Source organism: Pelecanus crispus, chromosome 3 (genome assembly GCF_030463565.1).
Source record: "Pelecanus crispus isolate bPelCri1 chromosome 3, bPelCri1.pri, whole genome shotgun sequence".
NCBI lineage: Eukaryota > Metazoa > Chordata > Aves > Pelecaniformes > Pelecanidae > Pelecanus > Pelecanus crispus.
Window position 1 is genome coordinate 118,565,769 of NC_134645.1, and position 23,164 is coordinate 118,588,932.

The 23,164-nt window shown below is 36.4% G+C and overlaps 1 protein-coding gene across 1 annotated transcript in view; it reads right to left on the bottom strand.

Annotated features, from left to right (window-relative positions):
* Positions 1-23,164, bottom strand: part of NBAS (NBAS subunit of NRZ tethering complex) — a 182,115-nt gene that overhangs the window by 89,456 nt on the left and 69,495 nt on the right. Inside the window, exons 33-39 of the mRNA XM_075706796.1 lie at positions 19,224-19,337; positions 17,310-17,467; positions 13,920-14,018; positions 6,650-6,817; positions 5,918-6,031; positions 5,558-5,681; positions 208-284 (exon numbers count right to left, since the gene is read on the bottom strand). Of these exons, the coding sequence (XP_075562911.1) occupies positions 208-284; positions 5,558-5,681; positions 5,918-6,031; positions 6,650-6,817; positions 13,920-14,018; positions 17,310-17,467; positions 19,224-19,337 (854 nt within the window). The remainder of the gene's footprint in view (positions 1-207; positions 285-5,557; positions 5,682-5,917; positions 6,032-6,649; positions 6,818-13,919; positions 14,019-17,309; positions 17,468-19,223; positions 19,338-23,164) is intronic.

Sequence of the window (23,164 nt, forward strand, 5' to 3'; positions counted from 1 at the left end):
CTGGTGCCATGTCCATAAGCCAGTCCAACAGCATTTGTTCAGCTTCCTTTAAATGCACAAGCCCAATCTATTAAAATGTGTATTTAAATGAATTCAAAGACTTAGATCCTAAAACCCTAGGGAAATTACATTTTCTTACAGAATTCTGAAATACTATGAATAGTCTTTCCTGGTAAAAACATACAAACAAAATCACTATAAACATACCTGTGGCAGTGCAAGTAGATAGGCAAGAGACAAGGCCATATCATTTGGTAAAGCATCACTTGCCAGTTGTAGCAGAACTGCAACATATAGGGAGTGGAAATAAAGCTTTGATTACTGACCCATCTTAGCCTTGACAGTTAGCAAATGAAATGTTTTCAGTGTAACCGTATTTTATTAGACACTAGCTTGAAGCACTCTATACATACTTAATTAAACACTTATCAGCGCAATCCAGAAACAGATAATATGTAATTAAACTGCAGAACAGCTTTACCTTGACTTCCAGGCAAAGCGTTCGATGCATTAACCAAACAAGAATGAGACTATGCAGTAACAGATGCTAAACAAAGCCACTAAAATATCACCTGTACTGATTTATGACAAGTAAATTTTTTTCTTGTAAAATCAAGGCAGCAATGTAATGTTGTAAGCATTCGAAGATACCAACCAGAGGAACAGTACAAAATGTCTTCTCTTCAAGCCTGAGCTCTAAGTCACTTGCCACTGAACACAACAAACCATATTAAAAACTTCGGTCTCAAAAAAAAAAAAAAAGCTGCAAGTGTAATATGAATTTTAAATAAGAACAGTGAAACACCAAAACCAGGTCCTGCCACATATTGCAAAGAGAAATATCAGCACAATGACACAGTCAAAATTAATGCATCGAAGAATAATTATTCTGATTATAAAAAGATATGCTTCTGGTAAAACTGACACAAAAATTACCTGCTTTTCCTACATTATAGATACCAAAGTTGGATTTTTGTTTAAAAGACTCACTATATCTTATGTTACACAAACAGGAGAACCAATACACAGACACAATCTGAGCACCCAAGATTTGTTAATTAGTAATAGGATCTCTTCTTCATGCAGTTATCTCCTTCTGTACTGAAGTCAAGGATTACTGCAGCTGCTACAAAAAGTTCCAACAACTACGGAGTAATGATTCTTGTGGTACACTTAATATTCAGTTTTGGGGGTAGAGAATATAAATTAGTAGTTCCAGGGACAACTTCAAAAACCTTATGAAACCTGGACCAGAAATTGCATAAGGAATTTTAAGCATACCAGGAAAATAACATTCTTTTTTTTTAAATAGATGATACTATTATTATTAGTAGTCCAATCAGTAGAAGCCATCTTCCAGCAACTTAGCTCCTTGTTTGTTTTAAGGAAGTCTCAAATACCTATGCTCCCCCATTACAGAAACTACTCTTGAGGGCAGGCTGGCAAGAAGCCCGATTACTTTACATACGCAGCCCCCCAGTAAATTCCTTGTTCCAAAGAATGATTTATAAAAGTCTTGAATGACCAATTACAATTTTCAGATTACCATTAATGTGCCACCAGCCTGAACTGGATTTACATGCCAGCCCTCAGCCAGATAAAAAAAAGAAATTTCTGCATGACAAGTCATCACAGAGGCTGTCTACATGGCAATATGTCACAGCTACTGCAAATACAAGCCTGTCCAACAGCACCTATACTCTATGCTTCAAATAGCTTTTACTAACAGTTTCTTGCTGCTGACAGCTTGTTTCTGATACGTTCAAAATAACCTGCATGCTGTCCAAGCAAAGATAATAGGACTCAAGAGATATCTAATATTAAAATCTTGACGAATTAGTTTGCAAAATTGCTATTTCCTACTCTGAGCACAAGTGAAGTTACTTTATATATTCTTACAACCACCTCTAGTTGAACAGAAAGAACTGGGAGGAGGGAAAGAAAAATTTGGGCTCTTCTCCCTTTCTCTGGAAAATTAATGATTGCAAAGCCTCGGGAATACATAATAAATTGTGTGTTCTCTTCCAACTTAACACACCCAACATGACAACTGCCACAATAGCAAAAATTTACCTTCACCCTTCAGATACCTATCATGACAAAGAACATAGCACCAATACAAGGCCAGAAAACAATATGATTTTATTCATACTCTTGCATGAAGCTCAACACAAAGGCATCCCTGTTGCCAGAATGTACTTAAGATGACAGACCTGCCTCCACTGTCATCCTTTCTGAGAAAAAACCATCCCCTGTACTGATTCAATAAATATAAATTTTCTCTGTGCTTGTGTGCAGATGTGTTCATGTATCCATATATAGACATCTACTTTACATATACACAAACACATGTATATACACAAAAACTAATTTCATACAGTTTTCTGTCTCCCAGTGAAACCCCACAGGAATTCTCCGACATCTAACAAGGCTGAGTTCAAATCACAGGCTATGGACATTAGCAGGATGCCGTTCTGTCCTCTCACACATCTTCACAAAATTTACAGGAACTATCATTTCAGACCACTGCCAAATTTGACATTTGCCAAAGGGATTAAACATTACAGGGTTGGCAAACCAGGGAGGACAGGCAATGACAACCAAAGAGCCAATGCTGCTGTCCCACAAGCAATACTTCCTTAGGAAAACACACATGCAAAAAAATTTGATTTTATGAATAATTTTTATTTCCTGTGCAGGTCTTTATTTTATGCCACAGGCCTGTTTGGAAGGCAAAGTATGGAAGAAAATGGTTTATTTGTGAAAACTGGAATTTATCAATACCTAGGAAGTTTCAACTCTTTTTCCATGTTTTTTTCTTTGAAAAAAAATGCAAAAACTGCTTCAACTCTTCAATTGCTTGCTTAGCACATGATAATAATCTCACTAAACTTAAAAGTGTATATTGCAGTTAAACAGCCATACCTGCAAGCAACTACTAAATCATGGAAAACATTAAGCTGTTCTCTGTTCTAAAACTCCTGAGGCTTAATAGGTATGACTGACTTTCTTGGGTTTACTTCAAGTTCAGCACCTATTCTGGTTACAACGAAATGCAACCATCAATTGTAGTAACCTCCCATCCAGATTTCATCTTCAACCTCCCCATCAAATCCCTAAGGGCTACGGAGAACGATGAATACAATTAAACAGAGATGCACAACGCTGCCTTGGTCATGCTAAGTCTGGATACACTATACCAGCACAACTGAGGAAAGAGTGATTTACTGGACCCCAAGTGATGGGTGTTACCACTTTGCTCGAAAATGCTCAGTGTACCACCTACATCCAGATAGAAAGAACAAGAAAAGCCAAAGTCCAAGGCTTGTGACCCTACCAAATCCACAAAAGAAGCAGCAAAAATTATCTTGAGTTTTATCATGCACACTGCTTCTGGGGAAAGTGTTTGGCCACTCCCTCACACCTGGAGCATGACACTGCTATAGTAATAGCAACAGAGTTTGATGCATACTTCAACTTCTCCTACGACAATGTGCTAAGTACAACTAGGGTTTCTTTGCTAAACTGCATTTTCTTCCAGGTTCGCCGACTCTTCTCACAGAGCTGAAACCTGCTGCTGTAGCTGTCCTAGGAGATAGCTAGAAGGAAACAAATGGGATTCAAACTTGTCAGCAAAATCAAATGAAATTTGCCGTTTGTTAATTATTAGTATAGTGGCTAATAACTCATATTAGCATTCAAGTTTCGTAAGGCAAAGTCCTCCCAAAACCTTAGAGTAAGCCTGAAAATACGGGGAAAACACAGAATAATAAATGTGGTTCGTATCTGCATGGTTTTTTTACTTTAAATTTTGGTGGTGTGCTATTAATATGCACATTTTCAAGCCCCACAACCCCGAAAGTGTTAACTGATCATAAGGACTTTCATGGGAATTGATAAAGCAAGCATTAGAAGGGGGAAGAGGTGGGATCCAATACTGTTAATCCAGGGCTAAATACATTACAATTAGGAAATCACCAATCCAGTAACTTACAGAAAGCTACATTACACTTATGTGTAAGAATGCCATCTACTGACTACCAAAAGGTGTCATACTGCAGGACTGTTGAGTACAGAATAAATAAAGCTCAGTTTTCCAGAGGAAAACACAGAACTCATTTCCGTAGCACAGTTGGAGAGACTTGTAAGTGAAATTCAGATTGACTATAGAATAAGAGTCATGATAAAGAATGGAAGGATTAAAATGGTAAAAACAGTAGTCTGCACACTTAAGAGGAAGAAGAGAGAGGCTCAAAAACTAAAGCTGGAATCTAACATTTCTTTTCTTCTTCAAGCAAAAGTCCTCAAACCTTAAATTTCCATCTCAAAGGCAGCCACTGAATTGTAAACAACCAGTTCCAATGACTCAAGTTGGAGCAGGAAGTATCACCAAAGATCTGCCAACTAACATCATTTGCAATGAATACTTCTTAATCCTTGCCTCCCCCTCCTTCAAGACACAGGCATCAGAGCTAGAAGCCTATGGGCTTTCAGCATGGAAGAAAAGAGATCGTAAGTACTGATTTAAAACTATTTTTGCATTAAGAGAGCATGAAAGGAACAAAATGTGAATACATCCCCATTTATACAAGCTGTTACTGACCTTTTCTAAGTCACAATGTTATTATATTCCAACGTACGGGTTATCTGTAGAAATATCACATATCTCAAACTACTAAATGGTATACATGTAAGACAAATATGCTGGTTTTCACTAAACAGTTGAAATATAACTGTGGCTTATGAAGAAAGTCTCACTTAAACTTTTCTCATATCGCAAGTGATTTAATATACTCATTTTTCATGGCAGAACTTACCACAGAGTAAAACATAATACAGATATCTTCTTTCAAAAGACGCTAACAGCATGTAAATATTTAAACAGTTCATTTCTTATACCAGCAGGAGACAGCCAAAAGACAAACAATCATAGGTGGTTTTGTCTGGTTTGTTGGGTTTTTTTTAAAGTTAAACTTTCAGTTAACAAATTATTAAGTATAACATATAAAATGCAGACATTTCAGAAGAAGATAAAAAGTTCTAATGATTCCAGAAGCTGCAGTTAAGCACTAATTAGCAAATAAAATACTGTAGTGACCCTGCAATACTGAAAGCTGTATATGCAATGGCACAGAATCTGAACAAGCGCATACACAGGCATACATACAAATAACATTAACACTGGGTTGCAAATTTCCATTTAAATATCTGTACACGCTAGTCTTCAGGAAACCTTCAAAAATTTTTCCCCCCACAATGTTCGTATCTTTGTCAGCCCCCAAATATTAGCTTCTGCTTATTTAAAGCCAACTTTCAGATTTCCAGTCTTTACTGAGCAGCTCCTTTTAAAAATACCACTTCTCTTGAAAATTGTGCAGCTACTGCTGTCAAGACGACTTACCAACGTAAGATGTTGAACTGGATCGTAATTCATACAAAATACCCAGACAATACTTAAAATCATTGTGTGCAATTCTCCATATTTAAACCCATCCATAGATTCTCCTGCATTTACTACATATAGTAAATACAGGAGTGAATATACACATACCCATACCTTCTGTAGTTGGAAGTAGGTCTCTTCCTTCACTCTTTGTTTCTGTCAGCTTCTCTGTTCTCAGCAATACTTCCGCAAAGCTTTCCAAAGAATTGTTCTGGTATGTGCCATAGCTGATTTCAGACTAGAAGTAAAATAAGATAAGTGACACATGCATGCTACACCCTGCAGTTATATTTAGGTCATTTGCATCAGATGCAATTACCTACTTTGGTTCCTGCATTTGCTTTCCTTTCTGTTTAATTCTAGATTTTTCCTACTATTGCACCAAATTTCAAGTCACATAACCCAAAATCCGTATTATTAATTATAAGATCTCAACAAAAGCTAACTCTTCAGAATTCTGTAATAGAAACTTACTTCTGCGACATATGGATTAGCAATTAGAGACTCATAAAATGGATGACAGCCTTGTTTTTCCACAGTGGCATTTTCTCCACGTCCACTTTTTAATACATCTCCAAATTCTTGGCCCTGGGAAAAATAAGTATAGTTGAGCCTAGTCATAAAAAAGCTCATTAAAAAGTCTGTAACTGCTGTTCAGAAGGGAAGCAACTGTAAATGAAAATATCACTGAATTCAGTGGGGAGAAAGATAAGAGTCATCTCATATAAACCAATGTTGAATGAGGTCCAGTGGGGGGGGGGGGGGGGGGGGGAGAGGGAGAGAGAATCATGCTCAAAAGTAGTATCAGAGAAACTAGCATCATAAACATTATAGAAAATCCACTGAAGTAGAGAAGGTAGAAAAGAGAAACTGAAAAGGAACAGCTTTGAATACAAAATGACAGTATTTAAAGAGTATTATTCACTGTGCTTTCTTCCCCAAAGTTCTGAAGTTCTGCCAAATTTCAACTACGCTTTCTCACACTCTACTAAAAAAGCAGGAGAAAACAGATTAGAAAACAAGAAAAGCAAACAACTTTAGAGCCCTTCTTTCATTGGGATTTGCTTGCAAACAATCCCTTGATGTCTCTAGTTCATTTATCAATTTGACGTGTTCAGTTATCAGATACCTATAAAGGAGCCCAGCTTTCATACTAATGTATCAGTGAGTGTGTGAACATCTGCAGACACATCAGCAATCCCTTACATGTAATGGTCGAAGGTAAGTTAATGATCTCTTCCACCACTGTCCATCACTGACAGCGTGCAGCATGGCTTTTGTAGTCAGAGTTGTGTTAGACAACACTTTCATGGTTTTTGATGTCGTCCAGTACAACAAATCAGCAGACTGGCTAGAGGAGACGTTGGTTTCATCCTGCGAGCATATCCAACACACAACGGCAAGTGTTAGATTCATGCTTTAATTAGGCTAACAATTGCTAAAGCCAAACGCATTAGAGATCAGGCACACTACGTTAATAACATATCTTAATGATCACTGATTTAAGCAACAGCTGTCTCAAAACCAACAGACAAATTAAAAGCAATTTAGAAGTTTTTATCTGGAGTAGCATGATCAGTAGAACGTTTTGCCCCTTATTCAACTATAACCTCTTGTTTTGACAGACACCAGCTGTTTTTAATTCCAAAGTTTATAATGGTAATTTTTTACATAATTGTTGAATGCTTCTGTTAAAATAAAGATCTCTCTACAAATTAGGAGATTGAGCATGCTAAAATTAATCTTCAATAATTCAAGAAAGCTGATAGCAGAGACAATCTTGTATTTGTACAGAGGTAGCATTAATTAAGTTGAATTCTCAGTAGGGGAAATGGTGAAGAGATGTGAACATTCATCTCCACACCAAGTGAAAAAGTATCACCAAGATTTGAAATTCTGCAGTTGGCACTTACAAGGTACCAAATATAGCAAACCTAAAAGACTGCAAAAAAGACTCGAGACCCCAGCCTACCCTGCAAAACATCTTCACTCAGTCTCAGTAAACTCACACGTAAGTCAATTCTTAAAAGTAGATAACATGTAGTTAGATAACAAGTTGAGCTTTCTGTACCAGCTCTTCCCCATGTAAAGCATTTAAATACTACCCAGAACATCTATGTTGGTTGATCTGTGCTATTCCAGCCCTGAAAGGTTTGTGTTAATTGCATGCTTTACAAAGCTTACACATTAGACACAAATATATAATTAGCATGCTAATGTAAACACACTGTCTTCAGCAATAGAAAATAAAAATATTTTCCTCCGTACAGCAAACTTCAACAGCTTTATATCCAATGCTTCTCTCTAATGACTCTTCTATTCATTTCCCCATACAGTGAAGTACATTGAAATAGAAAAATTCTACCTGAAAACTAATACCTCACATTCAGTTATACAACTTACTAACTCATGACAACATTTCAGACATCAGAGCAAAAGGATGCCAAGTTATGCTCAAGTGAGTTACGTCCCACCGTAACTTCAGTGACAAAACACGTTTGCTTCAGTAAGGCAGAATTTCACTGTAGACTAACTTATTTTTAGTACCTTTTACTGTAATATGCAGTAAATCACTGCCTCAAGCTGACCACTGAAGTAGCACGTCCATCTTAAGTCCTTCTTTCCATTAAGGCTTCAGCATCTTTTTCAATCTTTTCTGAAATTATATTCCGCATTTCACAGATGCACCACTAACTGGCTAAACTGGAAATTTCAGCTCTTACTTCACCAAATGAAGAAAGAGCATGCCAAGTACAACAAGTCAGAATTTTTACTCCTCTGAAAAGTAAAAAGCAACAGAAATTCCTAGGTCTGGTGGCTTGGTGGGGTGCGGGAGAATTTCTTGTTTGTGTGGTTTTTAAATAAACTACCCTTGGTACTTAGTACAAAAGCTTTTTGTAATTTATTTTAAATGTTATATACAGAATACTGATTCCTCTCTCTGCCTCCATTTTCCAGCAGATGCTGCAGGACACCTAAGTGATTCTTCATGGGGAAAAAAATAAACAAAACAAAACAAAACAAACAACAACAAAAAAAAACAGAACCAGGAAAAAAAATTACCCTCCAAGTTCTCAACTGCATTTGAACAAAATGCATTTTTTAAAATAGATCTCCTTCAGCAGTGTGAAAACTAATGGGTTAACCTGTATGCTGTTGTGTATGCTTCTATAGGTCTACTGCTATCAGAGAAACTCTATTGATTTTTTCTAAAAAGAATTTCAACTCTTAGGAGTAATTACAGCCTTTTCTGCACAAATAAGACTTCTGTTTTCTAAACAGCCATTCCTCTTTGTACCTGGAACAGCAACACTTTCAGGCTATAACTCTTTGCTATCCAGATTCAATCTCATAAAATAAATGATTTCTTAAAGATTGCTGGGGGTCTCATTTTAAGAAGACAACTTTAATTGTATCCTTTAATTGTATCTTCAGGAAGAAGTTATAGCTTGGAGGTTTTGAGGGGTGTTTGGAGGAAATTATTTTCTTATATTATTTCTTCCTGATATCCTTTATAAAAATAAGCACTTCTGATTAAAAACAAAATAATAACAACTTATTTATCCTAAATTAGCAGCTTAAGAATTTGTATGAACATAAATTGATGTTAAAAAAAGTCATCCAACAAATTCTGAATTGTCAAGATACTCCAAAATAACAGCTAAAATATATATATTCTTACATATACATATATATAATTCCAAACAGTTTAACACAGGGACAAATAACAAAGCCAACTATTTTTTAAATAAGCAACAGAAGAGAGAGTAATAAATTAGAATACCTGCAACATGGGTGGTTTTTTTTTTTTGTCTTTAATGACAATTAGACAAGATGCAAGGATCAACACAGGCAACAAAACACATACTGTATAAACTTTACGCATTAAGAATCATTATGCCCTAAGATTATGAAGGAAAAAGTGAGGTGGAACAGATTCTGTTCATAAGACAGAATATGAAGTATTAGTTTTCCATTTTCTTTTTCCCTTTTTGGTACTCCCATGAGAAAACAGGAATTTAAAATAGTGTCTTCTACATAACTATTCATGTTTATTCTACATTTATGTTTTGTGCTTTGGAGGGTTTGGTTGTTTTGTTGTTTTTTATGACAGAATCATTTAGGTTGGACAAGACCTTTAAGACCACTGAGTCCAACCATAAACCTAACACTAACCAATGAACTAATTGAAAACTCCAGTCCTGCAAAGATAAACCAGAGCCTAGATGAGAGACTATGGAAAACACTCAGCTCAAGATAACAGCACTAAAATTCAGGTGTCACTGGATGTCTAAGCTATTGTTAGGGCTATTAATGTCACTGGAACTGAAAAAATACCCCAGCCTTAAGCATACAAATGCATTTGATTCAGCTGCTTAAAAAGAAGCTTTGATGACTGTCTGAGATACATAGCAGTAATTAAGATAACTGCTTTAACACTTGTAGATCTGACTGAGGACCTAGACTTTTTTTGGGTCAGCAGCTAAAGGACAGGAGCATAACTTGGGCATCTCAAATTGTTGATATCTATGATTAAGTAACTGACTCAAGCACCCAATGGCTGATTAACTGCATTATTCTCTATGCACCATTGACTGGACCTCCACTGACTACAACAGAGTTTAAATAGTGCACATATAGAGTTCCACATTGAAATTTTTCTCCTCCTTTGCACAAGAGTTCAGTGACACTGTACATGAACATGATGCCTTCAGGAATTGCAGCTACCTATTCCTATAAGAAGAATTCTAATTTAGTTATTACAGAATTATAACCAGTACACTTACTAAACCACAAAACACAGCTCCAGTTAATCGCAAAATAAAACATAAAATTTTAAAAAATCGCAACTATTTGAAACAGCAGCTGGAGCATTATTTTTGCCCTGAGGTTCCAAAGACTCCAGGTGGAAGAGTTTCCAGTGCATGCTACATAAATACAACATTCCTTAATCATTTCTAACCAGCAATGATAAAAATGCGTGACATACCAATTTAATGTACACAAACGTTTTAAAAGATCCCCGTCTTTTCCCAGATCTAGTGCTTGGGCAAAAGCAAAAGCAAAGAAGATGCTAACACTCTGTTAATAGGAAATTTTCTTTTCTTTAAGCAACGTTTAAGAAAATCATTCCTATAATTCGAAGACACTCTCCTCTAGAAATTGTCTGCTCTCCTACCAAACAGTTTGGTTTCAAAGAAACCTGAATCTGAAAATTTCTCTTGTGCTGATGTGCCACTTTACAGTAATTAAGTTTTCACATTCAGATATGTAAAATATAATGATTTTGTTTGTAACAGACATAATGCATGTTTTAAGTGTTGCACAGATTTAACATAAAGTCAGCTCATTTACAAGGCAACTGATGGTTACTGTTTCTACTGTTCATACACAACACAGCATCTCATGACTAAGCATTATATTCTAATCTAATAATGTTAGCAATAATATTCTGAAATGCTTTTCATTAATTAAGACCTTAATTCTTCTCACTGAGATATTTTGTTTGAGAAGCACAAGATTAGTTGTTGAGATATTTGTAGCATACAACAAAGAGAAAAAGGGGTGGGGATTAGAGAAACTTAACATTTTGCTTAAAAATAATCTGGTATGTTAGAATCATTGTAGCTTCCAGAGGATAATTTCTCCAACGGATCCCATGAGTTCAATCAACAGTGACAAGCTGGCACTAAGGTAATCAAGTACATACTTGTACAAATGCATTAGTTCCTACAGAATAATTATGTGTATCTTTACCATAGCAATCAGGAATTTCCTTCAAAGTAGGACCACCAAAAACTTGGAGAAAAGTTATACTCAAGTCAATATGACAGCAATGTTAAATAACACATTTCTATGCAATTTATGAAGATATGTAGCCAGCTGCTATCAAGATTTCCGCAAGTTTCATGGGGAAAAAAAGTTGCAGAAGAAAAACTTAAAACAAAAATGAAATGTGTTTAGACATTTCTAGAGAGGAGTTCATCAAGAGAATGACTGACAAGTATGACCAGCTGGTGATGTAGGTTGGTATAATGAAAAAAATGGTAGTGGCAACTAATGAGTCAATACTAGATAAAGGTAAGAAGAGGTAGAAAAAGGTCACTAAAGCTTTGAAAGGGAAAACTGATATACTTACAGATAGGTATTTTTAATGCAACAGAGAAAGGGATGCCAAACACATGTATGCTAGAAGAAGCTTAGTCAAGTCAAGATATGGAGAATTACATTTAGAGCACCAATTTGAAAAGGTATCAATAAGTGAGAAAGAACATTTGCCAACTTCTTGAGAAAAGGGTGCTATAAGTTAATCAGTACATAAGCAAAAAAGAAAGCAGTGAAAAAGAAAGGGTTAAAAAAAATCTTATAGTTTGTTTTTTCTTTGAAGAAACTGAAATACTGTGCAAGACAATGAAGGTGAAGCACAAGGAACTAGCTGAAGTGGAACTATGGGAATTGCAGTTATGGGATTCAGTTAAGTCAGAGAAACTGAGTTATTGAATATATTGCTTTTCTAACATTTCAGATGTCTGTAACAAAGGAAGGGTTATAGAGTGACTAAATTCTTGGCTATGTTTCCTCCCGTGTCATTGCAAGAAATGAAAGAAGCTATAAATCCTTATTAAGTTAACTGGGAGAGAACAAAAAGACAGAATTAGCAAACAGAACTCACTTCATAGTCTAACAGTCTGAGATACGACATGCCAAGAAGCTGGAAGAAAACAGGAAAAAAAAATAACCCTCAAAGCAGCAACATACAAACTTGCCAGGTCAACTGTCTGTCTACTTCCAGTTCTAAACAGACAACCAACCACAACTAAGGGGGGAAAAAACATGAGAGATATATTGGAGAAAATAAGAGTGGATAATTTTCTGAATGTGAATTCCCCAGCATAATGAAAATTGCTTCAGATACCCAAACTGAATTGATAATGAAGTTAATTAGCGAGTTTGCTCAACTCTGATAAACCCTTGAATAAGTTTCTGAATCATTTATATGCATATATAATTGTTCCGTCACAACACAGTCAATAGTACTACAGCATATGAAAGGTGATGCATGACAAATGTGTTATATACATTAAAATATTGTAAACACGTATCCACACCCACATCAGAACGTTCCACAATTTTATTAACCTCTACTTAATAATCTTCCTCTCAGAGAGATTAATTTACCAATTTCCAGAAAATAAAAAGCATTGCTGCCAGTGAACAGACCTGTTCATATCAATGATTCTAACGGATACATAAAATGTTTAGCTCTCTTCCTCTCATACTGTTTTCAGTGCTATTTTACTTTCCTGCCCATTTATTTTTTTTATATGCAAATATGTACACGTATGTATGTTTACATATGCATATATGCATACAAAGTATGCATGTACACCTATACATATATAAAAAACACACACAAAATACAGACATATACACAGAAGTTGCCTGTTCCCATTCCAGAAACATGAAGGATAGGTGTGGTTTTTTAAGCCACATGGTGTTAAATATACCAAAGGCAAAGAACTAGCATGTTCCATCTACAGCTGTCATTGGTAAAAATTCCCCAAGGGTATAATGACATTAAGGAGGCTGCAGTTCAGATCCTTTTCTCAAAAAGCCAGACTATGCGACATGAACCACCTTTTTGCTTTCTTTCTCTATTCTTTCCTGTATTTCTTTAAGGTTTTTGCCCCCCGCCCCAATCTGTTTATCGCCTATAGAAACACTCAATTGAACAGAAAACAGAGAAAAAAATAAATTAAACTTAGAATTTTCCACTCTGAAGAGGATGAGAGACATTCCTTTCTTTGATAAATAGGTTATTACATCTTCTTTTAAAGAGAGAAATGTACTTGCAATTGTACATGTACACACTTAAATTTGTTAAAATAATAAATATGAAAAGTAGAAAGAGTAATAGTAGACTTTTGTCCTGCTGCCCTGCCTCTATTTCCCACAAAACACTCAATGTTCCTTCTGATCTTACACACAAAAATAATTTCACATGTAATATATGAAAGTTATAAAATGGCAAAGAAGTCATAAACTTCATGATACACAGAACAAAGGGGAAAAATAAGTTTAATTAAAGACATTCTTTAATTAAATATGTAGCTCAGGTTTATTTTCAAATGTCTTACTTTGCAATTGGGACAGATCAAAAATCAAACAAACATTAATGTATTTTATTGTGTTAAGTTTTGTTGCACTTTCCTCTTCTCCTGCCTCTGGGTTTATACTTTTTTTCTATGGTGTTAAGACTGCATATGAAGCAGCAATGAAAAATCAGAACAGGCTAAGTATAAATACGTAAGCAAAACCTTGAACTTAAAACAATCTAAGAACAAAAATTAGTAGATGTATTTAATGTGCACGTTATCTAGCAAACAGGTACATATTGCTAAAAACTCAAATTCTGCTCTTCAGCATAATGCAGAACAAAATCATTATCACTTTAAAAACTCTCTTTAAAGCTTACCTCTGTATCCTTACTGATCAACGAAGAAGGTCCTGAGATATTTATATTCTCACCTCCTTCTGAAGGAAGAAACTGGTAATTCACAGCCTGATAAAGAATCTATAAACACAAAATAAATATAATCTCTTACCACTCAAATAATCAAATGTAAGAATTATGACTAATGTCACAGGAAACCCAAGAAATTCTGATGTAAAAGCTTCCATGACAGAAAAACACAGATACAGGGGAAGACAGGTATCTTTGACATCCTCTCACTGTTGTAGTCTCTCGACAAAATGACCTTCCCTTCCCTGTGATTTCTGTGCGATATTTTTCACACAATGTATGATTTTTTTTTTTTTTAAATTACGTGTACCCTGCTGTACTACATACGCTAAAGAACTTCCATGAAAAACATCCATTATCTGAACTGTGCCTCTGAGGTGTTGGGCAATTCCACAGAGGCAAGTGGTACACAAGATAATAGTCTTGTGAGCAGAATTTCCACAGGCCACAGAACTGATAAAGGTCAACAAAAGACATGTATAAATATGATCTAGTCAGAGTGACCTTCTGATAAAGATTTTTTGCATATATATATCTACAGACAAAGTACTTGGACTGAACATGTAGGAACATAAATGAACAGAGCTGAAACGCCTATGCTTAGTTTATGGAGAAGGTAATTGCAGAGGAAACTGCTTAAATGTGCTTTGACAGAAATCATGACTTGAGTTTGGCTTCCTGGGGCAAATACCAAATTAATCATCACTGCACTTTTGCTACAAATGATATTGCACTAACATAAAAACCATATAACAAAACCAGTGTCAAGTTTTGTGAAATGCGAAGACAGGGAATCATTCCCCTTGGAGAAGAGGGATGCAAGAGGGTAATAACCAGTGGCTGAGCAGCTGCACTGCATTACACGACACAAAGCATTTATGTCAGGAATAGTGTGGCCAGCAGGAGCAGGGAGGCAATTGTCCCCCTGTACTCGGCGCTGGTGAGGCCGCACCTCAAATACTGTGTCCAGTTTTGGGCCCCTCAATAGAAGAAAGACATTGAGGTGCTGGAGCGTGTCCAGAGAAGGGCAACAAGGCTGGTGAAGGGTCTGGAGAACAAGTCTTATGAGGAGCGGCTGAGGGAACTGGGGTTGTTTAGCCTGGAGAAGAGGAGGCTGAGGGGAGACCTTATCGCTCTCTACAGCTACCTGAAAGGAGGTTGTAGGGAGGTGGGTGTTGGTCTCTTCTCCCATGTAGTTGGTGATAGGACGAGAGGAAATGGGCTCAAGTTGTGCTAGGGGAGGTTTAGATTGGATATTAGGAAAAACTTCTTCGCAGAAAGGGTAGTGAAGCATTGGAACAGGCTGCCCAGAGAGGTGGTGGAGTCACCATCCCTGGAAGTGTTCAAAAAACGGGTAGATGTGGCACTTGGGGACAGGGTTTAGTCTAGTCTACCCTTGATTGGTTTAGTGTGGACTTGGTAGTGTAGGTTAATGGTTGGACTGGATGATCTTAAAGGTCTTTTCCAGCCTAAACAATTCTATGATTCTATGATTTAGAAGGAACATAGAGTGATATAGAGTCAGTGAATTGACAGAAAGTCTAACAGATTCTGGCTTATACAGTGCCAAGTTTGTTTGACTTCAAATTCTAATTCCAGGTATAGGCACATAAAGGGGGGAAAACAAGATTTTATTTCTATACTGTACAGGTATCAATTCTGCAGAGACTCCACTTGCACTTAAGCTCGTAACTGTACCAACCTCTTTCAAATTTGAGAGCTTTCATGATGAAAGAAAATAGTAAGTAGCGTGCAGGAACTAGACTTTATTTCAAATCCTTTGCAGCATTTTAGTCTGATGTTATCCTGTTACTCAAGCAGCACAGACTGCTGTCATGGCTTAACCCCAGTCGGCAACTAAACACCACACAGCCGCTCACTCGCCCCTCACCCCCACCAGTGGGATGGGGGAGAGAATTGGAAAAAAAAAAAAAAAGTAAAACCCCTGCATTGACATAAAGGCAGTTTAATAGGACAGCAGAGGAAGAGAAAATAATAATGCTAATAATAATAATAAAAGAATATACAAGACAAGTGATGCACAGTGCAATTGCTCACCACCTGCTGACTGATCCCCAGCCTGTCCCTGAGCAGCGATCGCTGCCCCCCAGCCAACTCCCCCCAGTTTCTATACTGAGCATGACATCATATGGTATGGAATAGCCCTTTGGCCAGTTTGGGTCAGCTGTCCTGGCTGTGTCCCCTCCCAGTTTCTTGTGCACCTGGCAGGCCATGAGAGGCTGAAAAGTCCTTGACTAGCGTAAGCACTACTTAGCAACAACTAAAACATCAGTGTGTTATCAACATTCTTCTCCTACTAAACCCAAAACACAGCACTATACCAGCTATTAGAAGGAAAAATATCTCAGCTGAAATCAGGACGACTGCCTTCATATGCTGCCCGCATTTCTCGTACACATTGCTATACAAGCAATTTTGTAAAGAAAAAGGCTACACATTTGCAGCTGCCTTAATTAGGCTGCATATGTATTGTAGCTATCAATCCCTTCTCCCCATTCTTCAGACACAGAATGGAAGCCTTCTAAGATGTTTTTATTACACAACAATAAATCTATGAACATTGTGAACTCTTAGACAACTAAGACAAATATGAACTCTTAAACGAGTAATAGTACATAGGCCAAGCCACAATTACATTGAACAGAAATTTAACATTTTGACAACCTAAATTAGTGCACTGCAGTTTCAAATAAAACTTTTCAAAAGGTTTGCTATGTCATCTTGCCATAACTCATACTTAAAGGCCACAATTGCATGTTCTCACTTATATAGTATCATCAGATGAACACATAAGATCTGATTCTATTAAGAAGTCAGTCATTTCAGAGTTAATAAAGATGGCTCAGGCAAAGCCTGTTGTAGTTGTTAAAACCATTACATCGTTGAAATTGGTGAAAAATGAATTTCAGTGTATATTGGGTAGAGATAATAAAAATGTAAGAATAAACATTTAATAGATACTTATGTGGGCATTTAGTGAAGTTGCATTACAAGGTGTAAAAGATGACACAACCTGGAAAACATTGAAAAAAAATTATTTAACTACATTTGCAAATAAAATGTTTAAATCAGGCAATAAATGAAGAAATTAAAAGTACTGAAGATCGAGAATACAACTGCATTCCTACTTCAGAAGCCAACTCATCATACGAAAATGCTTATAAAGAGACCTCATTTGTTGAAAAATAACAGTGAAAGTAGAAAAATAGAGTAGAACAAATATAAACTTGTTGGGGGATGGAACTTAAAGGAACAAACTCAAAAATGAGGACAAGTCCCCTTTACTTCGGTAAGCATTGAACTTGTAGGAAGCACACCTACCTGGGTTTGCAATGAACTGCTCACTGCCAGCAATGCCTCGATGGCACTTGGGGGACAGTGTGTCAGAGCAAAAGCCATGAGTTCCTGACGCATACCCAAATCATGGTAGCCTTCTGATTGCCCAAGCTGACTGCATACTTCCCAGCTTTTAGAATAACCTACAAGGGAACACAAAACATACTTCTGAGGTTGGTAAGCTTCACAAGTGATAGGAGGATGCTGCATAATAATTACTGAATGAGATAAAGAGGACATGTGGCATTCCTGCCAACAATTATCTCCTGAGAAAGGAGCCATAAAGGCTCCACAAAACAGCGATGTAACTCAACTTCAGACTGACCAAATGCAAAGATTCATTATTATCATATTGTAGATACCAGTATAATAGGCATCTGTAAGCCTACACACTGTATTTTTACCTACTGCAGTAAGAAAATCACAATTTACTTCAGAGCATGGTATTAAATACCTTACTGGAGTGTCTGCAAAAAAAAAAGTAAAATATATCACTTGATATAATTAAAAGAACCTCAATTCATCTCAGATATTCCCCCCTCAATCTCAAGGCAGAAAAAAGACCCAAAGAAACAAATCCCATCTTCCTTAGTATCTTGACACATATATGTCATTTACTTCCACTCATACCCTCACATCTACAAATTACACAAATACCACAAATATTTTAAGAGTTTTGGTAGAAAGGTAGACATCTAAAAGATCTGCACATTCCTACTAGCTGCAGTCACATATTTTTACCTGTTTGAAAGGGGTACAGTGTAGAAAGAATGAGAAATTGTGGTTCCCAGAGGCATACAAAAAATCTCCCTAAGGTTACATGCTAATAGTTCAGTAACTATCTTATTACATACAGTCTTTACTGCGTACATCTCCATTCCATGTATTTGTGCATTACACATGGCAAAAACATTTGCATGGTTCTGTCTTTCAAAAGAAATATCACAAACAGCTAGGATCCATTTTTCCTGCATTAGGAGGAGATTACAGGAATCTGGCTGTCAGCTCCTATATACATCACATGCATCTTTTGTCAGAAAGCCAAGAAATTAAGTTTGGAGATATCCAAAAGGACCTGGCAAATGTCTCTCCAAAAGTATAGGCCCAGTTTAAAGATACCTGAACTGTCTTTTATAATGTGCACACAACTGAGCAAGAAACATAAGTCAGCACTTATTACTTCAGCCTATAACATTGTTTTTAAATTGAAAACTAAACACAAGACCCCTACCCAGCTGGCTAACAAAATTTTACTTCTTATTTCCAGAGATGAACAAGCGGGATAGCAATTGCAGAGAAAGATTTTAGACTATGTGAATGTTTTGCACACTGAAAGACATCTTAAGATAGATAATGAAATATATTTCCATAAAGAATTTTACAGAGAAGAAACATGACTATGTATAAATGATAATCTATATGTATGGACCAACACACGTTTAATCTCAATAGTGTTACATATGAACATCCATTAACAAAAACATGATACCAAAACATAGTAAACTGCATTTAAACAACATGACAAATTAAAACTTTTTCCTTTGCTTTCTTACAAGAAAAAAAGTACTGAGGAGACAATTAAGAATGGAATCCCTACTGGGATATATTTTGAGCTTCTGATGCAAAAAATAAAGGATTATCTGAATGACAGTATACAGCTTCAGTTGAGAGATCTCAATGAACTAAACTGATTTAGAACAATGCCAATATTGCTCCAGAAGTCACTGTGGCTTAAGTATTTTGTAGTTCCATGACTACATTGAGTTCCTCCCTCCATGACAACTGGATTTTTGAATGAAATGGACCAATCTGAAGTACCATACTTCACAGTAAGATGAGAGTCAGAACTCAGATTTCCACTACCATCACCACACACCAGCCCCCATTTATTCACTTCACCTGTGGCCATGAGCTCCTGGCAATGCATACTAGCTGCTTTGTAGTCCTGGAAACTAAGAGCTTGTTCCACTAGAAGTATTAAAACTTGACCTTTTCTCTCCATCTGATCATCTCCTGTAAGAAAAATTCAACATTTTAATTAGTTAATTGGAAATAATGGTAGACTTAAGCCTCCTACTTCATTTCTTAAGAAAACTATATGCCACAACATGAAAAGCCTGCTTTGAAATGGAAGCAGAAATAAAATTATCTGCTTTTTCCTGAAGGAAACAATAAAAACACTTCTGTATTTTGAAAAACAGTGGCATCATAGCTGGCTAAAAAAAGAACTACACAGCATGTTATGTCTAGGTTAAAAAAAAGTTTTGAAAACTGTATTTATATGATGGCCAAGACAGATCAAAACTGACAGTTAAGGCATGTGGCATATAAATCAAAAACCTGACATTTAAAAAAAAAACTTTTGTGAACTGTAATAGAAGAATTTTGAAACTTTTAATTGTTTTGTTACAGTATGCAAAGCCCCAGTTTAAACTCCGACTTCACAGAGCCAAATAATTGATGAGATGTGGAAGACACAGGTATTTAAAAATCCCTACCCTCAGAAATTGAGCGAGTAGAACTGAAACCATTTTTTCACACCATACACGTATCTTGGTCACCAGACCTTCTGGACAGGGCCTCTTCCCCCAGTTATGAGTCAAAAGTAACATTTCAGATACTACTGATCTCATGAAAGTTATTTACTTTACTGACACCAGTTGGTCCATTCTTGTGCTCAAAATAGCATGTACGTCCATGCACTATACGAGAAGGTGACTAAACATACAAAGGATAAATAATCTCACAGTATTCATTTTAATTTAGGAAAGAAGGTTGGCAAGAAGCTAATAAAAATGAGTGAATTTTTTAAATACAAGCATCTTGCTCATGTTTCTCCCCTATTATTAAAAGCAATTTTATGCAGTCACTGCTGTTACAGTCATTTGAAAAGGGCACTGGTTTATGAAACTGTATTACTACAACTTGCAAAATGCAAATATTTCAGAAGGTTAAACCGATCCAGTTCCAAAAACCATTTAAAGAGTACACGTTATTAAATTGCAAAGCTGTTATTTTTAACTCTACTTTGTAGGTCTATTGACGCAGGCAAAGCAAATTTCTTTTTAAAGCTTTCTCAGAAGAAAAGATGTAGCAGTTGCACTAGAATGACAATCAGGGAAGTGAAGTTACCCTTATTATTGAACTCAATCAAGATTCCCCTAATCCCAGCACGTCATAACTAACTCAGCTGGGAGAACAGGTTGGCTTCCCATTATTTTATCTTTTGGCCTCTTGCTCTATTTACTGCCAACACACAATGTTGCAAATTAATCACATCCAAGGCTCTTCTGCTGCAAAATTCTCCTTTCTGGAACCTGGGAGTTTCTCATCTGGGCAAAAGCAATTACAGATGAAAAAGAGGTGCTTCTATCTACACAAGCTAAATGTGAACTGTCATTTCTATAAGCAAGAGATCTGTACTTGCCACTCACCTTCCAATACTGCCTTCGCCCTGACAGCTTTTCTACTTGCAGAGAGATTTGACTAAGTAGCAGACACAAATAAAAGGCAAGAGAAATAACCAACCTATTGTCCCTCAGATTTCAACTAGACAAAATAACCACTGCTATTTATTACTACTTAAAAATCAGTGGGATTGGACGGAAGAGAGAAGGAACACTTGGAGCAAGGAATGGTTTTCTTCTTAACTGTGCTTGAGCAGTCGTAAGCTGACAAGTCCGCCATCCCCAATCTTTTAGCTAATTAGTTTTGATACAGTAGGATACATCTCTACATATTTTTAAAAAGCGCAAGCATAAAATACAAGGATCGTTTTCCTTCCAGTCCATATGTATACTTGCTCATCTTATCTTCACTGTTCACTCATTTAAACTTCAATTATCTTGACACACACTGTTACGCCACAGAACAACCGTCAGCTCCAACACAATCAGTGAATCCTCTGCAATGCACAGCCCAAGCCCTTTTTCAGGCAGCTTTCATTGCCTCAACAGTGCCGTCACTTAAAATACTACCTGCTGCAGATTAGGGGCAAGGACTTGTTCTTCTATTCAAACATGAATCACCGCTTCAGATTTGTGATGCCTCATTTGAGGGCATTTTTAATAAAAAGTCTTATAGAAGTGGACGTTTTGAATTCTGAATTGTTCCCCTTGCCATTTTGACAGACATCCAAGATTTAAAACCAAGAAAGGTTCAAAGAGAAAAAAAATTAAAATGGTGCCCTTATTATATTACATAGGAATTCTGCATTAAGCCTTAATGTTAATGTCTGACATGCAGACTCAAACAAATCAAGTTCAGAAACTGGAAAGGATACCTTAGTTTTTGTTTCCTTTTATTATTTGTGAAGGTTTGTGTGTGTTCAGCTCCTTTGGACTATTGCCTCCTTACATTATAAGGAAAATGCATGTATATATTCTAAGGGTTACTCCACTCAGTAAGATTTAAGTCTCCAAAGTTCTTTCCACCTCCTTTTGTTATGATGTTTAGCATTCAGACAGAAGTTGATACAAGCAGATATGACATTATACCTGAAAGGAGGTTGTAGCAAGGTGGGTGTCAGTCGCCCGAGTAACAAGCCATAGGACAAGAGGAGACAACCTGAAGTTGCGCCAAGGGAGGTTCAGATTGGATATTAGAAAAAATTTCTTCATGGAAAGGGTTGTCAAGCATTGGAACAGGCTGCCCAGGGAAGTGGTTGAGTCCCCATCCCTGGAGCTATTTAAAAGCCGGGTAGATGTGGTGCTTAGGGACATGGTTTAGTGGTGGACTTGGCAGTGCTAGGTTAATGGTTGGACTCCATGATCTTAAAAGTCTTTTCCAACCTCAACAATTCTATGATTCTATTACAAAAGCTGAGAAGAAAAATATAGAAGCTCAGAAGTAACAGAAAATCATTTCTTCATGAGAAATAAAGGATGTTCAAATACTTTTAAAAAGTTTGGATCCAATTTGGGTCATATAAAGGAAAAAAAGAAAAAAGCTTATTTAAACATGGTTAAGATGCATGCTGTATTTGTGTGTGAGTGAAACATTATCCTTAGTGAAACCATGTCATAAAAACTTAAAAGTCAAATGGTATCAAAAATGTATGTATACTCCAGAAATTCCATGACACTTACACTTAGAAGATCAGAAGTCATCTGTATGGTTACTTCCACATGCATTAAGCAAGAAAGTCAGTGTTGAGGAAGGTGGATTTCAAAAATAAGCTCTGATTCAGGAATGTGAGCAAAGCTTAAATTTACTAGAATTAGCCTATGGATATTAAAATTAACTAAATTACCATAGAAAGTTGTGAGAAAGGAGAATAATGAACAGAAGACATTTCTAGAAAGCCTGACTCAAGAAATAAAGAGCAATGCTCGCTAGATCTTTTTGATACACAGTAACAGTGAGAAGATTGTCTTAACTTCTGATACATAAGTGTTTTTTTTTTTAAAGTCTTTTTTTGCTCCTCTATTTTGTAAGCAAGTAATTACACAAAGTGAATTCTTTCACACCCTTTCTTAAGTGAGAGTGTGGATTAAGTGAGGATCATGAGACACAGAACATCTCCAGCTCCCTGAGCAGGTGCAGATTTTCTGGCTGTCATGCTGAGCACATTCTCTCTCACTCACTTTGCCCATCTGTGAAATTAAGATAACACTTGTGTGCTTACTTTACAGAGGTAGTGATGTGAGTCTTAAGTAGAGTTTACTGTCTTTAATTAAATACTTTAAAGCAATTAAGAAGCTAGCTGATATATCATTACCTAAGCAATTTTTTAGCTTTGATAACTATGAATATAAATTCTATTACGCATTTTCAGTGCTGCTCCCTAAACAACCTATTCAGAGAACACCGCTCCCAAAGCTCTTTGAGGATGACCATGT